The sequence below is a fragment of the Anser brachyrhynchus genome (assembly GCF_964034855.1).
Source record: "Anser brachyrhynchus genome assembly, chromosome: 4".
Taxonomy (NCBI): Eukaryota; Metazoa; Chordata; class Aves; order Anseriformes; family Anatidae; genus Anser; species Anser brachyrhynchus.
Window position 1 is genome coordinate 39,633,853 of NC_137698.1, and position 27,061 is coordinate 39,660,913.

The 27,061-nt window shown below is 34.2% G+C and overlaps 2 protein-coding genes across 20 annotated transcripts in view; one reads left to right on the forward strand and one right to left on the reverse strand.

The window, feature by feature from the left end:
- Positions 1–27,061, forward strand: part of LOC308194894 (uncharacterized protein) — a 293,597-nt gene that overhangs the window by 108,284 nt on the left and 158,252 nt on the right. For 17 of the 19 annotated variants that reach the window (XR_013951021.1, XR_013951022.1, XR_013951023.1 and 14 more), the window contains one exon: positions 1,217–1,294. Coding sequence is in view for 3 of the 19 variants with exons in the window: in XM_080591452.1 (XP_080447578.1) it covers positions 1,217–1,294 (78 nt within the window). In the remaining 16 variants the exon portion in view is untranslated. Of the gene's footprint in view, positions 1–1,216; positions 1,295–3,819; positions 4,798–13,581; positions 14,178–27,061 lie in introns of those variants that run through there. The other 2 variants (XR_013951024.1, XR_013951025.1) reach the window with 2 other exon arrangements.
- LOC308194886 (uncharacterized protein) overlaps positions 1–27,061 on the reverse strand; it is a 705,306-nt gene that overhangs the window by 8,266 nt on the left and 669,979 nt on the right. The window lies entirely within an intron of this gene.

The following is a 27,061-nucleotide window of genomic DNA, read 5'->3' on the forward strand; positions in this document are numbered from 1 at the left end:
TTTACTTTTCAGCTGCTACGTATCTCTGTGTGTATATATATCTACATATTTGTGTCTTTCTAGTTTATAAGCATATTATAAGACAGAACTTGTGTGTCAGTCTGCTTCCTTCCGTATCAGTATTTTGAGGTGTATGTATCTGAAATGTCACAAGTATGTGGCCATATGCTTGTTCCCTAATATTAATGGCAAAAAACAGAAGTGTTTATAGATTTGAATGTATTTTGTGGATAGATTAATGGTTCCAAATAACCTGGAGCTCTACAGGAAGAATGGGTGCTTCTATAGCTTTTCAGGGTGGTTATTTTTTTAATTATTATTATTATTATATATATACTTTTTTCTCTTCAAGGCTTTTCTAGGCCTCTTGAAAGGTGAAGCTTTAGCTAAAGTAGAGGCGTTTAGAAAATAAAGAGAAAGGCAGCAAACAGAACTTTCTAGAAAATTTCTTTCCTTTAGCAAAGAGCTGATGCACAACTCTTCTTTACACTTATCTTTTATGATGGTTGCTTGCTAACAGGGTCTTTATTCCTGGGAAGTTTAATTGGAAAATGGAACTATGTCGTCTTTTGGTGGTTTGCACATGTATGAGAAGAATTTTTTGATAAATAAATTCTTTTTGAATCACTTCAGTTGAATGAGGTGTGCAGATACACATTTGGGATCTGCAAAAATTTGAGAGTTGGCATTGAAGTATCTAGAACTTAAGAAGTGATATATTTGAGCGTAAAATAGTTGAATAGTCAAAATGGTTCTCTTGCAATGTTTTGGTAATATAGATTTTTCTGAGCTAATAATAATACAGCTTAACAACGTAGTAATACATAAATATACTGAACAGTATAAATGGCAGACAATTATTCCTCTATTCCAACACTTACTAGCATTGGAATGTTATGTGGTTTTTTTTTTGTTTTGTTTTTTTGTTTTTGCTACCTGCTTTCTTAAATAAAATTGCCTGTTGCTCTGCTTAATCTGAAGGTTTTCTAGGTGACTTATTGTGCTGGGGACTACCACCAAAGGAGACAGAAAAACTATTGAGTCACTTTTTAGAGGATTAGTTCTGCTTTGCTTCCGTAAGGAATTAGACTTTTGACCTTGGCTGAATTTGGTAGCGTTTGATATATGTTTAAGACATTTGCATAAAATGTAACTATATAATTTCATTTAATCCAACATATAACATCAGTATTGTTCCCATCTTTCATCTTTGCAGTGTGTTACTGGACTTATGATGAAATTTCAAGTAAAGGACAGAAATGCCATACTTCTTGCAGTACTGCCTGGATTCAAGGTAAGTCTGTTTCTGTTACTGCTTGGAAAGGCATCATTGGCTGTATCTAATGAACTGTAAACCTACATTTTCATATTACTGACTTAAAGAAAGACAGAAAAGCTTAAGCCTGGCCTTTGAATGATGAAAACAAAGCTTGCAAACTCAGGTGCTTAGATTGATGTAATAACTGTAACACTCAAATAGTTTTTTGCGGTGCAGAGAGTGTCTGTGGAAAGATGCATGTTCTAAATTGTCTGAAAGAAGAGTATGTTTAGAATTAAACCAGTGAATTAATGACATATTGACTCTGATATTTTTTCCACTCTTTAATATGTACAGACTTACTAACTTTCAGTATTCAACTCAAAGTTAAAATTGTGACATTATTTACAGCTGGAGGGATGTTAATATTCCCCAAAGAGTTTTGAAAGTACACTTTGCACTGTGTTGATGACACTTAACATGGATTTAAAAGAAATACATTCTTCCTAATCTCCTCAGGAGGGACTATATATCTTTCTCTATTCTTGAATAAAACTTTTTGCATGTTAGTTTGATTAAAATAGGAAGGTTAATTAAGGTAAAGTAGTGACTTTCAAAACGATTTCAATTAAAGATAAACAAAGATCACAATTTATTTTAATACTTTGATTGTCAGTGGTTATCACTGCATTTTTTTTATGACAGTCAATTATTGGTAGCAATCTTCCCTTGATGCTGAAGATGGTGTATAAAGTCCCTTGAGTATCTAAAACCAGAGAGCGCTCCCAGCACATAGCGGTGCCATGGAAACCAATATTTACTCTGATACAGAGAGATTAACCTGACATCTGGATTTGTCAGTATCTTCTCACTTGACATAAGGGAACATGCACTCATCATAGCATGACACTACAGTAAAAAAAAAAAGGGGGGGGGGGAAGGGGAGGAATTTTGCATCATTAAATAGAAGCAGTGAAGAGCTGTTGCTAAACTTGCATGTACGTGATATTTAGTAGGACAGTATTTAGTACAGCTGTGGCTACGTGTTGTTGCTAGATGAATCCTTACAGTCAATATCTGAAGAGCGTGCTTCTTCAGAGACCGACAATTGAATCCTCTTCTGTGTTTCTATCTTCTAAAAACACTGTGGGGAGCGCCTAGTTCTTGGTGAGATGGCTGGGAGAGGTGGTGGTCTCATCACCATGCACGCACATGAGGAAAGATATGCTAACACATTAAGACTATTTTGTTTGAATGGTTTACCCTTATGGCTAACCAATTGCTGTTCTGAGTAATGTATTTCTATGAATATGGAAAGCACAGCTAAAGATGAGATTTAAGTAGTCATAATTTCATGGAGGGAAAGAAGAACTTAAGTACATCCCTTGGGAGAGTCTTCATATGGATTATTGTTTTTATTGGTTTTTGAATATGGCTGTAGCTGGTGTAAATAGTACTCAGAAAAGGCATAGGTACACTCAAATACTTACTTAAAAGAACAGGAATAAAATTTCCTTTTGCATTGCATGTGATGATAGCAAAACTCAAATTTTGAAAGCTGCACCTCTTTTCTTTTTTTTTTTTTTTAAGTACTCACGGGAAAGTTACTCTGACAGAACAGGTCAAATACCTATTTTTGCATTGTTGCCTAGCTTATTGTAGATTTGCTGCAATAAATTGAGCATGCGGGTGGTAGTAAATATTAAAAAAAAATAGTTGTAGCTACATCTTTTTTTATTCAGAACAGAAGAAAACTACAACTTTTTATATTTGTATGTTTCTTTTTCATTAATAATATGTATCTGATTAGTTTAAGACAGTGACTGAAGGAAAAGTAGGTCAATGGTTGATAATAGTTCTTTATTTGATAATAGAATGAATACTTGAATGAATACCCAAACAATTTGGCATATCACAAAAGAGAAGGTAGTTAATTGTTCTTTGTATGTCCAGTGTAGGTTACAGACAATGAAGACAGATTGTAGGCTGAATTGCTCTCAGCCCCAGGTGCAGGTTAGGTAAAATGAGAAGTCGGGGGGGGGGGGGGTAGGTTTTTTTTGCCCTTTTTTTTTTTTTTAGATGTGCACAGAATTACATGGAGAAAGGCTTAAAACCTTACTTTAAGTGCTGATGTCTTTGCTATGGAATATTCTGGCAATTAGACCACTTCTTATCAGAATGAGGAGCAACACCCTGGTAGCTGCTTTCTTATAGTTAGTGATGTCCTAGCTCTTCTCATTTAAAACTTAGGGTAGCGGAAGTGCAATTTGGAATTTAAGACATATTGACCTTGACCAGTACCATAAAGCATAGTCTCTCATTTGTCTGCCTGTATAAGGAAAAAGTTCTGGTATGAACACTGAATTCTAATGCTTTCTAAAACTTTAAGCAAGGTAGATTCACTTCATATAGTAATTTACAACATTTGTTGTTGTGTTATAAAATACCTACTGAATTCATCTTCTTAGGTTATGATTTATGTGGAGGGTCTTCTGAAATCAGACACTAAATCAACGAGTGTCACTCAAATGATGGTCTCTTTTGTTAAAAACTTATGGCAGGTTTCCCAGATGACTGACATTTCAGAGATTCATGGCTTTGGGTGTTCTTAGAAGAACTTCAGGCATGAAATGAAATTTCATTTCTTGATTTTTGTTGTTGTATATAAATGTATAATAAGTATATATAAGTGTATAATAAGTGTATGTTTTTAAATTTCAGAGCTTTCATGTTTTTGAAGTGTGTGTGTATGACATGGGGAAAAAAATCGAATCTCTATCTTCTATTAGCAGTGTGAAAATTAAGTGGCTTGATTTCAATGTGCATAAAATATCTACAGGCTTACTATATATCCATGTTCAAAACTGACTAAAGATAAGTAATAGCTTCTTTTTTTTTTTTTTTGGCATAATAGGAAAGTAGGGATGCAATAGCAATGTTCCTGGAAGTCATCACTTTCACAGTGCATGTCTTTATCAAAGTTTCCTGTATTTAAAAGAGAATGAAAAAAGGGAGGGTAAGTGGCAGGAACTGTTGGGTAAATCATGACACCCTAAGTTTAAGATAGTCAGGCTGAATTGCTTCTTTTAATTTAGCTGTTCACAAATTCTTTAAAACAGACCCTAGCTTTCTCTAAAACAATGCTTCATAACTAAAAAGATAATTATAAATCCTCTGTAAATGTCTTCCCAGCTTTGATAATTTTAAGCTTCTCAGCAAGAATTTACATATATTACCTAAATGACAATAAGAGTTGCAATAAATTAAAATTATATTTGCTGTCTGACTTCATGATATTAGAGGTAAAAGATAAGTATCATAGAACTTCATACAAATGCATCAGTTTGAACATCCATGGGCTTTCTTTCAGTTTCTTATGCATTGTATGAAGAGCAGTAGCTTTCAAGTACTCTGTTCCTTGAACTCATTAACTCCTCCATGTGATTAATTACGTATTTATCAAAATGACTACCCACCTGCTGTCTTTTGACATTGCTAAATGCATAGGTAGAGTTGTCTTTTTTTAATGTCTCTCTGTATATCCTCTGAAACATAGGGAGAAAAAAAAATCACAAGCTCTTAAATTTAGTGAGTCAGTGACAGCTGTTCTTGCTAAAATAGTGTTTTTGCAGCTCCCATGTGTGCAGTCTGGGATTAGGTGCAGGTCTCAAGGCTTCAGGGTTATTGAGATAGAACTCTAAGGAATAGAGAGCATAACAAAGCAAGTGTCAGGAAGACAACTCAACAAAATGGTTAATGAAAACCTTTTTCACAGAAGGCTAACAAGTGAAACACCTTGAATGCGATAGCACTAAGAAAAATGCCTTGGAGTAGAGTCTGTTGGCTTTGTTTTCCTCAGTCTGCTCAGTCACAAACTCTACACCATTTTCCAGAAGTGTGTTTGTAAGGATTGACTTGCTGTGCAGTCCTCAGTGATAGGTTCTTGCCTTGCAAATGAATGGAAGAACCGATTTCAATGTCTCCTATAAAATGTATGATACTATGCCATGCCAAGTCATCACTCTTTTGGAAGTATTTTCTTATGTGAGAAAGGTATTTTTTGAGTAAATTAGATATATGTGAATTTCTCAGTGGTGTAACAAGCCACCTGTTCTGAGAAACAGAAAGAGAAAACAGCAAATGTTTTCATGTGAGGGTACGTTAGCTGTTTATGTTTCTTGGTCTGTCTCTAGACTGACTTGCTAATGTTGAATATGGAGGTTTTGCCCAAAATCAGGTCGAGAGTGCAAATTCAGTCAATGAGTTCCCAGCAATACACATCCTTGCTTTTAGGAGAAGAGCATAAAATCATCATTTCCAAGCATCAGCATAAATTTGTCCTTTACCTGTTTTGTCTACCAATCTAATTTTTTTTCCCCAAGTTATACTTCGCTAGCTTTGAGGGGCGGGGGGGGGGGAGGGGGGGAGGTTCAAGGTTGTGTGCAAGTGACATTAATGCAGATCACTCGCAAGTATTTGGGACTCGGAATGCTTGTACCCTAATTTGATTTGAGAACACTTGAGAAATATTTTGAAGCTTATCTGACCATTTGCAATAAACTGCATTGTATGAATTTCTAATCAGTGGTTATTCTTGTTTTTAATACTGAAACATTGAAATAATATTATCATTGAATGAGAATATATTAGAAAATCATGGACACTTAAAATGTGGCCGAATCTGGTTCATGAATTGTTTGCTAAGCTTCAATCACCATTTCATTTCTCTTTGCCCCTTATTAATTCTTAATATCAGCATTTTTCCTAGCATACTGGTTTTGCCCTTAGAATAAATCAGGTAAAGTTCTCAATCAAGACAAAAGGAAGGTATTTGTGGCTACAAAGGTTTCTTGGCATGTTCCCCATGTAATTAGAACTGTTACTATCTTTCTTCTTAGTGACATAACTCTGTGGCAACCCTTTAAGTCAATTGATTAATTGTTGGCCAAAGGGAATAACATTCTGGCCGACAAAGCTTTTTCTATATGTGCTGCCTACGTGAGTGTGTGCTTATAGATGTCTTTTTGCTCAAGAAAGATTTTTGATGAACAATGAGAGAAAGTGTGAATGATGGTCCATGGTCTGTCAAAAACAGTTGATCAGGGTTCTGATTTCGTTACTTCAGAGGCAGCAAGATAGAAGAAGGACAAATACAATGTGTAGTATCCTATCCTGTCATAGAAAAAAGAAGTTCTGCCTAGCTATTTAGTTCTTTCAGACCACATCTCTGCAAAATGCTGAAATACTGAGCATTCTGAGTCACAATATACTACTAATATATTAATAATGTGATACTGCTGGAATAGGTCTGGAGTAAGTGGGCTAAAATGCTCATATTAGCAGTGGGAGAGGCAAATTTAAATTACAGGGGAAGAAGAGGAGTGGGTTTTGGATGTTTAAGGATGCTTTTTTAAACTGTAAGCTGCACATTTTTCAGTCAAATAAGCTAAACCATCTTCAGATATTTAGTTACAGGAAAAATAGCTTTAAAAAGAATTTAGTTAGATTTTTGCAACAGGTACTTTAACAAAAAAATAAACCACTTGATATGACCTCGTTTTGGAAACTGGACGAATTCTTTTGGCAACAGAGTACATTAGAATAGTATTACTAGTTCATGTAATTCAGCCCAAAGTAGCAAGTTAGTGATAGGAATTGGCAGCACTGAGTTCCGGGTGTCAGCAGACTGATAATTCAGCATGATCTAGAAACACAAGAGGAAGGAAAAACAAAAACAAAACCAAAACTTTATTTCTTAGCTGAAGAGGATTCTATTTTAAATTGAAAACATGTTTTTACTTTCTGGACTTGGTCACCTAAGCTTTTTTAGGTAATTTCCCATGCTTGATTTAGCTGAGGACATAACTAGTTTGTGAAGTTGTCTTTTGTGATACTAATAACTGAAAATAACTTGCTTAGGCTCTCCAGATATATTGGAAGTATTTGGTAATCTGTGCAGGTTTGAAAGTTGACAGAGGACAATTTCTGTTCATGTGAGATTTATAGCATAGGACTATATGTGCTGTAATATCATTGTCGAGGGGAAGAAAAATGGTCCTATATTACTGATGTAGACATCTTGTGTTACATATCCAAGTATTGTACAGGTAATCTATTTTTGAAGAACAGTAAACTTATTTTGAATTTTCCTTTTGGATGAGAGTTGCAATATAGCCACTTCTACACAGACACCATTCTTTAGCCGTGAGGTTTTGTTAGTCTAGGCAAAATTAAAAAAAAAAAAAAAAGATGGCTTTGAAATTTTTCTCTTTAAAGTATCATGCTCTGTGAAAAATGTCACGAAGACTTTAAGATGGAAGAGAGACGGTAACAACTTTTGATAGGTAAATAATTTAATAATCTTCATTAGCAAATCCATTCAAAATTCAAATTTCATGGCAAAACTCAGTGAATCAAATGCTTTTGACTTGCAGAGAGTCATTTCTCAGACCTTCAGGCTGTGACCCCTAAAATCAGCCTTTCTACTTAGTAACTTAATTCTTGCAAGTAGGTACGGAATTCAAGTCATCAAACAATTCTAAGCATAGTGACTGCTGCAATGAAAATGCTTTTTTACAAAGAATAGATACAGTTTGTTTTTAGGATAAAAGCCTTTAAAAAGACATAGCTGGATATACGATATTGTGTTTACCTACAAATGCAGCATAAGTACAGTAAGTATGTCCAATTTCTTAGCTCTGCTACTTTTCCACAGATAACATCTTTCTGGGTCGAAAGAGTGACCTTACTCCTGAGCTTTTCTTTCTTTTTTTTTTTTCTATTTAACGGTTTCCTAAAATTGGTTCAAATTAGGGCGTTTTAAATTGACAGTCTCACTACTTCTCCCTGTTCCTTTCCATTCTTGTTTCAGAGTTGTCTGAGATTTGTCTAGAGAAATTCTATTATGGAATCTATAATAACAACCACTACATGAAACTCAGTTATGGTGCTTATTGCAATGAAGCAGTCCCTTTAAATATGTGTTCATATATGATGTCCATCATGTTTCATCATTTTTTAAAACCTCCATGATTTTTGCATCTGCTACAGGATAAGGCCAGGTAGTTTATAAGTTGTAAGGACCAACTCTGCAAGTGTAGAGAATCTTGTGACTTAGATTTTGTTTTACAGGAGTCTATAATGCAGTCCCTGAAGTTTCATATTTCTTGGGTATTGTGATATGTATTTCTTGAGAGCTCCCTGCTGATGATCAGGTTTTATACTCCAAAAATGTTTCAGACAAATACTACTTACATTCCCATTTGATTTGAATATATCAGGTTAGTCTTGAAGGGAAGTAGAAATGTGGAAAGGGAAAGCATCTCTGATTACAGTGATTGTGTGATGATCAGCCTTCTTTGGTAATGAAGTCAATAGGTGCAGTGGAACTTAAACGTCAGGTATTTCTAAATGAGCTCATTTGTGTATTGGGCTCAGTAGATTAGGCTATTAAGCAACTTCTCTTGGTCTAATCTACTTTTTGCTTAGAGGTAGCATTGATACTGCAGTTTTGCAGAGCAGACAAGGTAGAGAATCAAGTTTCTTTTAAAAGAAATTAGTCAATGTCATAAATAGAGCATTAAACAAGAAGAATTCCTTGGCGTAACTTGCCTAGTTTATTCACCTTTGTACAAATTGATGGCTATAGAATATTCTCCTAGAAGCTTTCCAGTTGCAGGTTACTTAAAAAAAAAAAAAAAAAAAAAGAAGAAAAAAGCATACACAACAACTTAGTCTGGCACCTGAAACTCTTTCATGAACTGCAATTTGTGCAAACTTGTAGGTCCCTATTTTAAAATACTTACGTAACTTAACTTTAACATTGGGTTAATCTCGTATGGCAGACTACTACTTTGGTAGTCCTTTGGTAGGGCTGCTCAAATTATACACATGTATATACTTAAATACACCTGCACAAAGCAGTAAAGTGCAGTATTGATTCACAGTGGATCTAACTAACTGGATCTTAGCAGCATAGTCATTATTAGCAGTGGAAGAACAAATCTGTGAAACCTGGAAAATGCAGTATTATTTATGAAATATCTCATTTGTGTAAATTCTTGTTAACTATGACCGATGAATCTAAAAAGGAAAATGAAGTCTGAAAGATGAAGGATTTTTGGTTCCATTGGAATAATAAATTAAATGACTTCTCAAGTGTTTACCTTGCACACACTTAACAAGCAAAAATGATGAATAATTCACAGAGGGTGGTGACAACTTTAGTGTTCTATAAATGGCTATAAAACATTGTCCTCAGTAAAGCCTGCCTATTGTGTGAAGGTCATCTCAGATGTATTTAAATGCTCTTGATGTTTTTACGGGAAACACTTATATTAGCAAAATATAGTTTTTAAATTATTGATCTTACAGGTTGGAAAATATTAATAAATGTCAATATGAATTGCAATGTGATTCCCAATATGGAATTTTAAAGGGAAAGTGCAAATATTTTTTCTATTAAAGCTGAATGAAGTTAGCCTTCTCACCTGCTCAATACTTAGCTGAGACAAATTCATTTCCTCCAAACACATGACATTTACCTGGTCATAGTGAACTCTGAATTCTACTGCTAGTTTTGAGGATTTTTGCCTTGAAAGACTGGGATGAAATGCCTTCTGAAAAGTTATTTTAAATTAACTTATGAAGTGGCTAAACTTGAACTCTAGAACCCTAGGACTTCAAGATATTCCTAATATGCCAGGTGGGAGAGTACTGCCTAGAGTACTGTATGACAAATGAATGTTGTTGCTGTACCATCAATTCTAAGTAATGCTGCTACTGTATCATAGTATATATTTCTTAGAATTTCTGTAGCCTAGTGGCTCTGAATGAACTATTGCAATTCAGATCATATACTAAAGTGCATATTTTTTTTGTAAATACTTCCTTGTAATTATTGCATGTAAGTTGTTTAGACTGAGCTTGTGAAGCAGTGTAAAAAGCATTACTGAATGTTTCAATATGCAAAATGTCAGCCTCAAAGCTGACCAAGGCTCCATCATGCTTGATCATTGGAAATTTTCTGAAAAATTGTGGGGCAAAGCTGTAACTTCTGAAGACTGCTATGGCTTCGTAAAAGAAAGGATTTGAAATGTAATAGAGCCAGAATTTCCAGAATGGTGGGCACAGCGCCTTTGAAAAGGGTAGGTGGGTGGTGGGAGAGGACGAAAAAAAAGGTATGCGTGCTCTTTAAGGATTTGATATATCATCCAGTACTGCATATAAAATGAAAGTACAGAAAAGCTTTAGGAAAGGGGTCCAGAAATGTGGGTAATAACCAGGAAAGTACTTTCACGTGGACTCTGAAGAGTACTCTGTAAAACTGAAGACATGGAATTTTGTTTTTCTAGACAGTTCATCACGTTTTGTGCCTTGCAAAGTCTTAGATGGCTCTGTGCTTGATTGTGTTTCTGATCAGAAACATGAAACCAGATTTCCTCATGATATAAATAATGCTATGGGCCGGCTTTCAACAATATTGTGATTCACTAATCTGGTTTTCCTTTTAAGATAAGGATCAGGGCTTTGTTTCTTACTCTGAGAAAAGGTTTACAACAGATCAGAGGCAGGAGTCATATATTTTGGCTATATTAAACAAATGAGATATTGAAGTATTTGAATATGGTAGTAATTTAAATACAAGTAACTGAAAAATGTCTGCTCTGAAGGGTTCACTCAAACAACGTATGATTAGAAATACAAGTATCTGCTTGACTAGCAGTGGAGAAATTCTGTGCTTATAGCCCATTAAAATACATATTGTGTATTTCTTACACTCAGACACTTCCTTTTCTTGTTGAGTGTGTTATGGATTATGCTGTTGTGATCATTTATCAATTCTCAATAAAAGGGATCAATCCACATCATAGTATGAAGTGAGGGAACAGTGAGAATGGTGAGGTTCTTCCAAGAAAATGGAAAGAGGAAACAATTTTGTTTTCTTACCCTTGAAAAAGAAAAAGTTATGTTCTGAGCAATTTGTCACTGAAAAACAATACTTGTGCACAACCTTTAATAAAAGGCACTATGCTCTTTTTGACAGAGGTAGACTGTGTTGCTCTTAGCCTAAGTCCCCTTTATTACTGATTTCATGGCAAACCTTTTTTGAAGACTTTGCAATGTCCCTTATTTGTGAAAGCGTTCATTTGAATATAGTGATTATTTAGTTAAAATTAAAAATCACACGGAGCCAAGAAAATTAAAGTAAAATGCTCCTAATATTTAGTTTTCTTATACTGGTTTGCAGAGATTTTTATTTAATAATTCATTCATTGGAGAGTAATTTGACTTTATTAAAGGACAGAACTCCTGAAGAAAGGGGAACGGTGGCATAGTGTAATATGAATTACTTAGTTATTCTGAATATTGCTTTAAAAACAAAATAAAACACTAAGCACCTATGGACTGAAACAATAAGTGCTGGATAAGAAAACAGTGTGTATAGAACCTTGAGTTTTATTTAGACATATTCGGGGCTATAAGTGCCTTTTGCTTCTTATTTAAACATCTATTCTGCATATGTATGAAAAAAATCTGAACTCTGGCTTCAGAAATATATAAGTCATGAACCCGACTCATGAAGTCTTGCTTCTTGGATGGAAAGAGGTGAGGAAGAAAAAGTTAAGCTTTAGTCTGTCTTAAATTTTTATCTGTAGTTCCAGTAAGTACTGCAAATTCTTATGTAACTTATGCAAATGTGGTATTCTGGATCTCCTACCCGTAACTAGGAAACTACTTGGAATAATTTCTTGTTGATATTTAGCTTGGGCAAGATCTTTCCGTGGATAAGAGTGATAGTCCACAAGAACTCCTAGTGACTGGCAAATGCCAGACAAACATACAAGTATTTCCAGCGTCTCAAATGTGCACCTATCAGTGGCAAGTGAGAAACTCTCTCTAACCCAGTTCCTGTAATTCTTGACATGTCACTTCTGGAGTGTCACTTCAACTTAGTTATAGTTCCTTGTCAAAGTCAGGCCATTGTGAGTTTACTTCAATTGCCATAACCTGGAGCATGGTACCTGGTTGCTTGTGTTTTCCTTTGATTTACTAACAATTATTCCGTGCTAAAACATGGCATTATGGGAGATTTATTACCTTGCTGCTATGTTACTGAAATGGGTACTTTAGTAGCTATTTTTTATTTTTATCTTGTTTCTTAAATAGTGAAGGGGAAAAAAAAAAAAGCTTGTTTTCTGAGATCCTTCAAAATTATATTAGATATGAGTACTCATTTATCAATGTTCTGATTTCCTACTGTATTTTAAATCTAATTATAGTATTTTGTTTTGAATTGAGATGCTCTTACACAGAAAACCTTTGCTCTTTCCCATAAATGCTGTGCATTTTAGCTATGTTGTAGCTTTCTTTTTTTATATAGAACACCACTCCACCACTTCTGTTTCAACTTTTTACTTTTACAAGCATTAAAGATGTGCACACTGCACTTAGTTACAATTGAAATTTCTTTTTAGATATAAAGCACGATCAGTCTGCAACATTTAAAAAGTGAGTGTAGAACAGAAAATAAAGGAAGACTGTCAGCAAATGTATTATGTCCTGTGAATGAGCTGCAGCTGTTTGTTTTTCAGTCTTTATGGATGGAGACTTTGTCCTATCAAAACTTGATTATATTTAATTTACATTAATAATAGGATTTATTAAATTTCAGTAAACTCTTGGAATATAAGCTGTAGAATGGCATTCAAGATCAATTCCTCACTAAGCATAATTGGATTTCTCAAGTTGAATGTACCTTCTTCGAAGTCCAAACTTCCTAATCTTAGGTTCTACCTAAAGATTTGCAGCAGAGAAACTGATGGGATTTTTATGTTCCAGGGTACACAGATCAGTTTTTTTCACTATGATACTAAGCTGGTGTTACAAAAAGAAATTTATAATTTGATGATGTATTAGTTCCTTCTGACTAATCTACTTCTTCCTGCATGATTGAAAATGGTTGTTGGCAATTCTTCCTGTTCTAGTCAATATTTTTACCAATCACTGACTGGAGCAACACAGAAGTTTTGCTTATGTTGTTCTAATGCAGGAGAAGCTTTATAAGAGGCTACTTTAAAGGATTTCTGTTAGAGGATGTTAAACTATAAAGTGTAAGAGTTCTGATTTAGTCCTAATTACCATGTACTGCTATTGGGACATATATGGATCTTTTCTCTTACCTTACCCTCTGGCTTTGTTTTGTGTATCCATCTGCTGAAGTAGGATGGTACACTGAATAAGCTAAGTTCTTATTGGAGACTCTTGATATTTACTTGGTGAGAAATTGTGTGTAGCTTGCTTGTTTGTTTGTTTTTAAATAGATTCTATGATTCTAAATGGGACAGCACAGGAGCCTGCAAAAATGCAAGCAAATTATTTTCATTTTGCTCTGAAGTCATTTATTTGATGGAAAGAAGATTAAATGCTTCCACAATATCTTCATTCCTAAGTAGCTTCACAATTCAGAGAGCATAATAACATCTGTGTTTCATTTGGGAGTTATGTCCAATGATAATTTTCCTCCTGTTTCATATATGTCTTCATTGACAACTGTGCTGCATAGATTTCTGCAGGATGTTTGTATACCTTTTTCATCACCAAATCACTGGTGTAAGTAAAGATACAGTAATGCTTTCTTTGAAGCATTGTTTCTGACTAGAAAATGTTAAAATTTGATATCATATGTTGGCAGATGAATGTAAACTCTAGACCATCTGGAGTGCTTTCTTTTTGTAAGTTTTTTTTTCCAATAAAAGGATTTTAAGTTTTCAGCAATTTCAGACAAACTTACTTTGTCTTGTAGGAAATTCTTACATATGACAAATGCAATAACCAAAATTCTAACTTTATAATAAATGTTCTTGAGTTCTAAGCATTGTTGTGCTTTCTTCAGTTTGTTGCAGCTTTCAGATTTTCAAATTGTATATGAACGATGTAATCTAGGGAGAAGTTATTAAAAAATATATTTTTGTTTTAAAGCTCAATGGAAAATCTGAATGTATGGTTTGTGCATCAGATTTATTTCACTATGTGAATAAGTAGAATCCAGTGATTCTCTAAGAATATTTCAATGAGACTGAGACTGAATTCCTGCAAGTTACTAAGTATCTGTATAAGAATTCCTCAATTTTTCTCCATTCCAACTCTCACCGATGCAATTTGGTACTTTTCATGGTACCGTGGTACATGGGCTCTAATGTAAAAATAGACCTGAAAAGCATTAGTAAGCCTGAGAAGCTGGTACCACTGATTGGGACTATATTTCTGTATTGTGGACTTCATTCTAAGATGCATCTTAAAGTAATATAAAGAATACATCTGTTTTCCTGATAATTAGTGAATACTTGGTTTGTGTTATCTCTGCTTAAAAGTATATAATCTATACTTTTAACAAAATTTGTTGCAGCTTTTGTGGTAAGAGCAGGAAGCTAAAAGAACTTTCTCTTCAGGAAACCTGGAATACTATCTAAAAACAAAACAAAACAAAACCCAACCAAACGAAAACAAACAAACAACAACAACAAAAAACCGCTATGGTTTAGATAACACCTGTAGTTTCATGAAGGCCACATGTTGCTACAGGAATTAGTACAAATACTGCACAACCTGTGAGCAAGATCCATGTTTAAGTCCACAAATAGAGATGGATGTACCTGGCAATTGCTAAAGCATACTAGAAATGCTATGCCTCAAATTCTTATTTGAAGGTGTATGTAGAATTTGTGCTCTAGAAATAATAGGCAGCTAAAACTTAAACGGCTGTTAATTAAATATAATTATACTCTGAGACTATAAGCCCTATAAGGACTGAAGTATAGCACAGAAAGTATATTAGGAGGGAGGGAAACATTTGTGTTGGTAGGGATTTGGAGAAGTACTCAGTTTTGCGCTTTCATATAATCCAAATACAAAACTCTTCACAGAATGAGTAATCTATTTTTTAACCTTACTGGTATCTTGTGGATATTTTGTGCAGTAAGGAGATACTTCTACTCTGGTTTTATAGTGTGTATTACTAGAAGGCTCTGTTTTAATTTAGTTCTAGACCTTGATCTAGACTTACAATTTACTTTTCTAACCCTTGAATGTTCCATTCTTCTCTGCAGTCTGACTTTTATTGTACCTTTATTTGGAGGAATAATCATATATGAATTTACATGTCAATAAAATAGAAATTTTATTTATGAATTACATGATCTGTACTATACTTTTTTTTTTTTTCTTTCTCCTTATATGTCCTGTGTTTTCTACCTCAATCTCTTTCTAGGGTAATAGAAGAAAGTGATGTTTGAGGTTACTTTGTTCTTATTTGGACTGTTAATAATGGTCACAAATTCAGATTTACCATGCTGTCAGCCTACACAGTGGGTAGTTCATGAATAAGGAGAAAGTTTGCAATTTTTTGTTTGCGTATTTCTTTCTTCTCTTTCTTCTGTATCTTGGGATCCTTTTCATCCATGTGTGACATCACGTCCCTCTTTGTGAAATCTGATTTATTTCCATAGTTGTTAGTTGCTTTGTGCATTGTGTTATATCCACGTCTCCAACAGCATGCGGGATTCAGTTTTTCACCACACTTTTTGAGCATTTTTTCTTAGTATTCTGTATAGAGAGTGTATTTGCATGTTGTCAGAAATACCTGTAGACTGTGGTGAATTCTCCTTCACAGTTAGTAGAATGATAATTTTGGGGAATTTATAATCAGTTTTCTCAATATTTTGACAGGAGAATCAGTGATCTGTTAAACCAAATAAGCATGCTGAGAGAAAATGTTGGTAATGGGTCTAAAAACGAGGGGGGGGGGGCAGCATTATTTTGTACTAATTTATATTCCAAAATGAAACTTGGATATTACCCAAGCATTTAAAATTATTTTTATTCCTTCACATATCTTTATACTGGCTGACACAATAACACGACATTTGTGGTCAGCCTCTTCTTTACCATCTGGATAACTCACTGTTGTTTACAGACCTTGCCACCTCTTTAGTTCACACACAAATGTGAAACCAAGTCTTAAACAAGATATGTTCCAATGCAGAGCCCTGAGGCAACTTCACCTCTCTGTTCTTATAAATTCTACCAATTTACTAGATACAGTTGTCAGACTTCATGGACCTTAATTTCTGAAATCCAGTGCTTTCAATGCAATATTTTCTACCTGATACCAAGGTAGTTTAAAGCAAGCCATTTCAGTACAGTTAGCAACTTCAGCAAATATCAGAAAAAGACAAGTAACACATGCCCAGAATCCTTCTTCTTGAGAGATTAGTAGCAACTATTTCTACCCATAATCTTCATTGGTACTAGTAATATAAATAGCTGCATTGTGTGTCTTTCATGAGATTAAAACACAACTAACACTTTCTGATAAGTTACAATTAAAGGAAATTGAAAGAAAAATTAATCAGTCAATTTCTTCCTACTTCCAGATGACTACAAAAAGGACACTCTATTGAAAAGACATTGGTTTCATCAACTTATTTGTTGTTGCTGAGAGTTTTCTTATCACAGTAAATCTTACAGAAATTGATCGCTATTTTTATAAGATCCCATCCTTCTGCAGTACCTTGTTGTCTTAAGATTTAGCATATTATTTAGCATTAATATGTTTTTATGCACAGGTTTTCTTTTTTCCTGAAGTGTAATTACAAGCTGTCATTCAATTTATTTTTTTTACCTTAATGTAAAGCTTAAGTAAACACTTTTCAGAAGGCTTCCTCATAAGTTAAGATTTATCTAGCTGACTTCAATGAGTTAATTTAAAAAAAAAAAAAACTATCTTAACTTCATATAGCACAATAAAGTGGTCTTAAATGGAAAGGCATTATTAAATTTCCTTATATTAATGATGTAGCTGTATTATTAATGGCTTAAATGGAATATGCATGTGCTATATATATAGTATAAAATGCACTTTTTTTATATGTTCTGTGCCCTTCATTAATAGTTACCTTAATGGAAATGGTGTTTCCGTACAAATGCAGGACACTTCTCTGCATAGAATTGAGGCAACTTTTCTCTGTAGGCTTAATTTAAAATCTGATCCACTTAAATTTTACATTTTTAAAGTAACTCTTTGCACTTTTTTCCCCCAAACAACCCCTTGAGTTTGAGAAGCTTTATATGGTTTTCCTTTCTTTAGCCTGATCACATTCTGTACCCAAACTTAACTTAAATTAAAAGCAGGATTTTTTTTATCAGTCTTCATATATATATTTTTTAAAGTGTGGATAGATATCATGTGCCAAACTTGGTACAAAGTGTGTAACAAGGAGATTTGAATGGCTTTTTTTTATAAAGAGGAAGATTTTGAAACACTCCTTCTCTTATTACATTGCTGTTTGCCAAAGTTTAATTTTAATTGGAATGAAACTTGTTTTGTTATATCAGAAGTTTCTTACACATTTTTTTCTTCATATTAAATTATTAGGAGATATTACATTGAATCTTTACAGTTATCTGTTGTATTTTTAGGGAGTTCCAAGTCATCAGAATACCTAGTAGCTGCAAGCCTTACACTTACTACTTTTCCTTCACCCTTATTAATTGGATAAATCTTTGAGTTTGTTGTATTTCTAATTGCATAGAATGTTCTTTAGCGCACTCATTTGAAGGTTTCAACTGCAAAGTGTCGTTTAGTGAAAAGCAAAATAAGAAACAGCAGTGAAAAGCTGTAACAAAACGGACTGGGAATAGACCTTCTTTATAAGATACCTTCAATGTAGAGTGTATTTCAGCCATGCATATCTCAGAAAATACAGCTAAAATCAGACAATATGCAGTACTTTACAGTTAATTCAGTATGATCTGATCTCTCATTTCCACTGACTCACTAGTACCTTATTTAGAAGAGGACTGATTAAAAGTATTAGTTCATAATTAATCTGTGCTGATCTTGGAGTGTTTGGTTTGAGCACCAAAGGCAGTGGTTTGAGGCAGTACAATTCTGGCACTCTGGGTTCTATTTATGGGGTGTAACTATAGTACAAAGTAGGGGTAGATTGCTGTGTCGAAAGAAAAAATAAATATTTAAGAGGTTATTGTATTAATTTTGCTTTAACTTTTTAAAGTAACCGTTTGTGAGGATCATCTTGAAATTTCTATGTGGATTTAGAGAATGAAGCTGGCAAAGGGTAATCACTGTAACATTAACTCATTCAATGACTGTAAGAGGTTCCAAATTTTCCTCAAAGCAGCAGCTAAATATGATTTGCTGCAATCTTTGTAAAGAGAATGAATCAACACCTGTAAAAGTGTTTGAAAGAAGCCTTTTAGCTACACCAGAACTGTTAACAGTCTCTTGCAATGATTGTGACCCTGAAGTAAGTCCCCTAATTTGAAGAAATACTTTAAGCACTTTTTCTGTCAACTTAAAGTACTGATGAGTGTCCTGTATTCCTTAAAGTTTTTGGAGAAAAATAAATCATTTGATTGACTTAGGAAATATGGAAGTAAAATGCTACTTCCCAAATCTGACATGATTTTTTTTGACAAGGGTCATGTAATAATTTACATAAGAAGCAAGCTTTTAATGATTTTTCCTTTCTATGTAGTCCTTGCAAAGGGTTAGCTTAATACCTGATTTGCCCTTATGCTTTTTCCTCACGCTAAGGGTGTGAGGGATGATGGCTTCATTAGAAAGGTGATGATGATTTCATTAGAAGGGTTTGAATTTACAGTCTTAACTTAATCAGAATAAATCATGGATGCTGATGGTCTTTTCCAGTTTAAATTACTTTTGTAACTAGTGGAGCAAATATTCGTCGTGATCAATAAAAGAATAAAGCTACAAACACTTGTTAAGTTCTGCAAAGCACACTTAGTTGCTGCTTTGAGGAAAAATTGGAGCATCTTAACAGTTACAGCATTACCTGCTGTATTTTTGTAATGGTAATCATTACTTTTACAGAAGGAACCCTTACCTGTGTAAGAACCTGGGGCAGGAAAGAAAACCCAAATCCTTCCTGTGTCAGTGCATGTTAGTTATGTTTGCTCTGTGATGAAGACTTAAAATAATACTACATTTTGGTTTTATTGTAAAGATTTTTTTTTACCACTCCTTTCATGCTTCTAAGCCAAGTTGTTGCACGTGCTGTGTGTATAAAATAACACAGTCCACCTAGAATATACTGATGTTCTGGTTTATTAGAAGAGTTATCTGTTTTTTTATTAGTTTAGATTAGAGAATTAGATTTGAGGACTGAACCTTTAGTGATGAGCTTTCTGAGTAAGTTTACACGCGCACAGTCAAAGTCAGTGGGATATACGGCAGTAGAAATTAAACTGGGAGGTAGTTTAGTTCTCTTCCTTTTCAGTGAATGTCACAATAAAATTTCTATATTGACCAATTAAGAACATTGGGATGTGCTGTAATGTTGTTTTACAGTATCTTATGCATATGCATGCACATGTGGATACGAGGGATGATTACTTTCTTATCTCAGCACTTGTATTTAAAACACTTTTCTACATCAAATGGCTGCATGAATATATACCATGAGAACTATGTATGTGTGAAAATAATTCATGTGGCTGTGCTAGTATTTCACTGCAGCTAACAATTATATCTGACTCCAGAAAATTATAAAATAAAAAAAATATATGTGCATCATTATCAATTTTGATCACAACCTTGCTTCTGCTACTGCGGCAGCTATTTCAGCCATTTAATATGAATGGCTAAGAGCACTGGGCACTAGCAAAATCTGTTCGAATTGTTCATTGTAATTCTGATGTGCCCTTCTAAAGGCTTATTACTGACTGTGCTTGAAGATGATGCCAGGAATTTTAAAACAGCTGGTTCTAATTTCGTTTCTCTGAAATGTTTTAGTTATGTTCCTGTTTCTCCCACTTCTTAATGTGACGGGTATGGTATAGAATCTTCTGAATGCAGACTAAGGGCCAAATGTTCTCATGCTGATTTATAGATGGCACGACAGTCCTATTACTAGATGTAGAGCTCTGAGAGCATAGCATAATGCTCGTTTGGATAGAGAAATCTTAATTCCCTTACTATTCTTGAATATGTATGAAGTAGAGTTTTATTTCTTACTAGATACTGATGTAGAATACTGAACACTTCAGGAAGCTGTTGATGAGTAGTGTTAAAAGCACAAGGGTATGTTGCAGCCTACCATAAAATTTTGTTCAGGACAAATGTGTGAAATATACATCTATGGTATGTAATTCATCGGAAGAAAAAAAAGGTTTTATTGAAAGTATGTGTACCTAAACTTGATTAAAGTTCTAAAGCAGGTAGGGGAAACCTGTGAAAGGAAAAAAGCATCTCTGGATAGAGGAAGCAATACGTACATTTTGACACTTTTTCTAGAAAATTCTGCAAAACTACTTTTATGTAGTACACTTCAGATGTGCAATTAGTTTCCAAGGATTGAGGAACGCTATTTATTATTTTCAGAATAAGCAAACTAATAGCATAATACACCAATCATCATCAAACTATTTGTCACCATCCTTGTGTTTTGCTGGTATCCCTAAAAATACAGCTAGGGTCCACTCTTTTGATCTGTCTGGTTCTATAAGAATGACTTAAAAGTATATACTTCTATGGGGCCAATTTTCATGGCTGGTTAGAGTGACACAACAATCCTTACCTCATCTATTTCAAGATCACCTCTCTTGCATTTGCCCACTGATTTACTGTCTGCCTGCCTGGCAATAAGAACTGTAAAATCTCAAAAGGATGTAATGCCTAGCAACCATTATGTAGATTCATTTTAGTCTTGTAGCTTTTTATGGAAATTCTAGGAGTTCTTCTAATTGTTTTCAAACACTTTTCCAATTAATAATAATGAAGTTGTTTTCACTTTATTTCTGTGTTTCTACTTCTGATTTGGGATGGAATCCCACAGAGCAGGGTGCCAAAAAAAAAAAAAAAAGACCAGATATTACTAATGAAGCTGGATTTTTACAATCCAAGCAGTCAATTTAGAGGACTTTCACAAACTTATTTAAGGTGTCTTCCTACAAATTTATTACTCAAAACCACAAAAAAGTAGTAGCAAGATTTTGCTGATATCTCTGCTATGATGATACTTCAGTGCTGACCTGGAATAACCTGATTTTCTATTGCTCATCTTTTGTGATTGGAAGTGTCAAATTACTTCTTTTGGGGTTGTCATTTTGTTTGCTTTTCTGCTGAAAAATATCCATGGATTACTACTTAATTTTTATAAGAACCAGCACTTGCTATCACATGTGCCAAAATGAGCATTCTACTGTTCCCTGTTAGTCAGACTGTGTTCTGCCTGTGTTCTGCACTACCTGAATTAATTACTACTGCTGAGGCACATTTTCTCATTTTGTCTGATTGATTATTTCTTCATAAGTCTGGGGTCTAATTCAGCTTTTGACATAAAAATGATGGCAGGGGTCCAGTGTTCAATTAAGATGTGTCTCCTGTTAACTAATGGTTGAATTCTCTGTTTTGTAGTCATATCTTTAAAGGTTTGAGATGCTCTAGCAGATCTGGCTAAATTCCAGTCATCACAGCTGTTTGTCTCTTGTCTTGAAACCTTTGCTAAGCCTTTCTTAACTTGAAGTGCAGCTTTGCTCTTGTGGCTAAAGGGGACAGAACAAAATACCCCTTTGGCATTGTAGATCCTCATGGCTTTTTGTTTTGTTTTGCTTGTTTGTTTTCTCAGAGGTCTTCATAACAATAAAGTACCTGTTTTCTTTTCAGCAGTTCATCTCTTGAAAAGAATATCTGGACTTTGATGTCTTGGGAATCGTTGCCTGTTGAACAGAGCAGTTGAATGTGGGTTACAGCACTTAACAAAGACTTAAGTGTGTTTTACAGATGTGCCTTAGACTCTGTTGTCACAATTTCTGTGCTAGTGCTAGAGTAAAAATAAATAGGTGTTCGAGGATTCCATATAACTGATGGTGTACCAGAAAAATGTTGGGACTTCTTAAAGGAAGAATCAAAGCCAACTTAAGCAAAATAGTAAGATAATTTTAAATGATTTTTGAGCCATCCATAACTACTCATGTAAAAGCAATTATAGTTTAAGTATGCATATTTTCCTGTCTGAAATGCAGAAATCAATAGAAATAGAAGAAAATGAGTTTTCAATTGAATAAGGAATAGTCCATTAAAACAATATAGATAAGTCTTGTGGATGGTTATTAAATTCCAAATTTAGTGAGTAATTTTGTGAATTATTTTCAGTGGAATAAAAGTCAAATATTAGCTATTCCTTATTTCCTTGAAAACCACCTCAATCAGAGCTGCTTTTAACATGTGAAATATGATTTATATCAGCTTCAAAGGTGTGTATATATATATACATATATATATATATATCAGCAAACTTATAAATTCAAGCTTTTCCTCTGATCCGTGAAACATCCAGATACATTAGTTGTTTAGCTGGGTTAAGGAGTTACATTTCTTTTTCTTAGTCCCTTCTTTCAATTCAGGACTTCAAGTTTATTGTTACATAATTTAATGAGGGATGAATGGATCATTTCAACCCTGTCATTTTTTTTAATGTTTTGGCACATGAATTTTTCATAAGTATTTAAAATATTCTTTCCTGATCTGTTGAGCTTCAAAATTTGAAGTAATTCATACATAAAGTAGAGATAATATATAGATTTAGACCCAACATGAAGGCTTGAAACTCTAGTTCTTAGCTCTTTCTCTAATAGTACTTGATATTTCTCTTCTAGTGTTTAGTTAACAGTGGGTAAATGGAAGGAATGGGAGCTTCTTTCCCCTCTTCTTCAGTCTTTGGATATTTAGGAGACATGCTGTATGGCAACAGCATTTATTTTCATGTCTTCACATAATTTATAGTATTGTAGTCAACTGTATGAAACAAAACCAGGTTACAAAACACTTTTTTTTCTATCTGCAACCGAAGTGTTTACAACATCACAATACATACTGAAAAAGGCCCCATGTGTTTGCATTAACACTGAGATGGTTCTAAAAAGGTCGTCTTAGAAATATCCTTTGACTGTGCCGTTTTTAGTGGGTTATTATTTCTGTGCAGGTCAAACACACACCTTATGTAGAAAGTGAAGGGTTTCAAATATTACACTTCAGTATGTTTGGATACTGTTGGACAGAAGAACTATTTAATGTATCCATTTCTGTTGAGACTTAACACCTATCAGAAATGCTCATTTGTTCTGTAATCATATATAATGTATACCTACTACTGTTTCTTTTGCATAAAAGTTGCTATGAAACTTCTGAGAATAATTTTACTTTATTTTTCCTTCCTTCTTCCATTTAATCGCTTAGACATAGGACTGAAATTTCAAAAGCTGCCTAAGTATTTTGAATGCCCAATTTCCATTAATTTTAAATCCCTTAAGTAGCTTTGAAAAACTTAGCATAAAGGCTAAGTCACCCTAGGGTGACATTCCAACTTCGCTGAAGTTGATGGTAAAATTTACATTGACTTGCATGGGACGAGGGTGTTTGCGGTGTTGCATGGTGGTGCGGATAAGGCTCTAAACTACTCAACAGTCCATTCATTAGGCAAAATGCTGAAGCACAGTCTTAACATTATGAAAGAAAGTATCTGTTCATTTTAATGAGGCTAATCTCCTGCTTAAAGGTAAATACGTTAGTATTCTCACAGAACGCCAGACTGAGATAAAGTGAATTTTGGTCTTGTTATAGTAGGAAAACTATCTTGCCTGGATTGTCAAGAGGTGCAGAGCTGAAATTGTGTGCAGACAACAAGATTTGAAATTCCTCTTCTTTAAATCTTACTTTTCTAAATATTTTTTTAAAAGAGAAGATCAAACAAGGATCTCAGAAGTAGATGTCTCTTTTAGTCTATGTGGATAGTGGGTGTGTAGCATTACTGTTAACAAGACACAAACTTTCAAGGGGAAAAAGCATGAAATTTCAAGCGTTATTGTTTAATGGAAAAACATCTTCTAAATTTGCAGTGTTTTGATGTATAGAAATGTAGCCCTTTTCAAAAAAACTTAGTAGGCATAACTGCCGGTTTTATCCAAAGTCATTTTTGGAGGGAAGTAAAGATAAGAGCAAATACAATGCAGCTTTTTATAAGCTCTGGTAGTATGGCCAGTACTGTTGAGTGGCAATTTCAGACAATTATCCATATGCTTTATTAACATGCCTTCAGTAGACCTAAGGGCCAGTGAATTTCATTATCTTGTGCAGTATTAAATAGCAAGATCCTTTATTAGACTTCTCCTCCTATTAAGGGAAATATATTTAGAATTCTTCCTTTACGTAATGATAGAGCTGTGTTTATATTGAGGTTGTTTTGTGTGTGTGTGTGTGAGTGCAACTAATATAGCTCGAGATCACTGAAAATCTGAATAGAAATGTTGTTTCTTTTCTGGACTTGTTTTCCATGCCTTAATATCTTTTATTTAATAATAATGAAGAAAGATTCAAAAATAAACGGATAGGACTCCCCTTGGGAAATGAAACCTACAATCACTACTCATTCTTTTTTTTTGTCACAAAATGAAAGAGAAGATTAGTAACAGTTTAAATAGTTTAGAAACCCATTTTTTTTTTCCAATACACCTTTTAGGTTTCACTTAGAAGCAAACTAGAGGCATTGATTATGTATAAAAATAATGCAATTATCAATTAAAGAAACATCTTCAAAGATTATTTGCTTCTATTGTGTAAGAAGACTGACTAAAATGAGGAAATATTTGAAGTGCTACAGCCTTTGCTATTTTAAAAACGAAATCAATTAAATCTGAGTATGTTTCCATACTTTCATGATTTAGAGCCAAAAGTGATATAAGAAAACCCTTGCACAACTTCTTTTGTAAGCATGAGCCAAATCTTCTAGTTAAAGCTGTCAAAAATATCTTTTTCAGCTTGCAGCTTAAAGATAAAATCATTGCTTCAAACTTTCTCCAAATCATTTTGAGCCATTAAGGTTAGATTAGAAGCACTGAAATTGAAGGAACAATGTTTCAAATAAAATGTTTCGGTTTTCTGGGGATTTCTCTCTTCCTGCAATTTTTCCCTACCCTTTTAATTTAACTTTAATTTTTATTTTTACAACCTTTCAGTAGAATACTGGAAGTTCCCAATTTTAAGAAATTGAGATGAGGGTGGGAGTTATTTCAGTGCTCTAACCTATGTGTACTCACTTTAACCTGCATCACTCTTATGGCTGTCAAATTACTCCTTTTTCTACAACAGAATACAAACCAGGTGGCTTAGAGCTGCATGTGATTATACTCAGAGTATCATTCCTGTATAAAATCTTGTCTGCATGTGTAAAGTCCATACACTTTTGACTTCTAGGAGTGTGTAGGCTTCTTTCTGGTACCTGTTTATAAACTAGCTCTCTGGTATCAAAGTGATGATTTGACTTAAATTCTGTGCTGAGTAGAATAATTTTCCCTTTACCCTTGATATTTTCCCTCAGTTTAGTTTATGGATAAGGACACTATGGAAGACAGCAAAGAATAACATGTTTGCTTAAAAATGATGGCTATCTAATTTTGTACTGAATTTCCTACCTTCAAGTATTAAACTCTTTAGAGAGAAGCTGGGGTCTTGAGATAAAGATACAGTGACCTTGATTCACATCTCACAAGTAGTTGCCAGTCTAAATGTAAATTCTACCTCAAAATGAGCAAGAGTTAGTTATCTGCATCTCAAAACTGTTGGGGGGAAAAGACCTTTCTTCTCTGAATACTTGTCAGTGCAAAAAGATTGAGGCTGTAACTGGGATTAACTCCTTTCTACTGTAAAGAATGATATCTGTTAATAAACCTTACCTTACCACTTAATGTAAAACAGCAGGTTTTGGTACAGTTCTGGGGTGGCTTATTATGATGGAGATAAGGAGATACAAGAAAGAAAGAACAAGCAGTAAGTTACAGAAACTGCTGGAAGGCTGGTGGAAGATGAAGAGAAGTAGGCAGTGCAATTTAAGAAATGGGAAGAAGAGCCCAATAAATGCTAGGTAAAAAGTGACTAGAAATGCTCAAAATGTAGACAGAGTACAGTATTTTTTTTCCTACTAAGCTCTCAAAAATTTGCAGGACTTCTATGTCAGGAGTTACATTTAGACATATTCCTATACTTGCTGAGTTTTTCGGGGGGTGGGGGGGTGGCTCATAAGTGCTCTAAAGTGTCACTTTTAAAGTATGCAGGTTTAAAAATAATAAAGTAAAAATCCATGGTCTGGAAGTCATTCTGGATATAAACACAAACCCTAAACTTCAATCCCCAAATTTTGCAAAAGAATGGGATTCACTTGATGCCAGTTTAGATCTGGTTCAATTGTGGCATCCATCACAGGAGTTGAAGGTTATATTCTCCTATTGATATGTGTGAATAGCTCTCACAATGACAGTGATATCTTGAACACTTGTTTTGTGGAGAATAGCTTCTCTCTAAGGGGGGAAACATTCCTCTTTTTTTCTACCAAGCAGAGAAATGTAGTTCAATGTAATCAAAGCTTACTGTGTGGTTTGCCATTAAGCTTTTTGCAGTACAGAACTGGGAGAAAAGTGTATGTCTGTGTGAAGCAGTCATAGTAGTCTAGAGAATTTAAAATTCATGTTTTGCTCTTTTGTTTTTATACTCTATCTGGAAGTTTGAGAAATATTTTTGTTCAAGTTGTAGTATTCCTTTTTTTTTTTTTTACTGTTTCCTGAAGAACAAGTGCATTGTCAAAGGACAGTAGTATCACAAGCAGGAGAAACAGCACTGCAGGAATGTCTCACTGCTGCTACTTCATGGCATGAAAATACTCGTACAGGTTCTTTTCAGGTTTGTTTATTTCCCCCTCTTTTGTTTTTGAG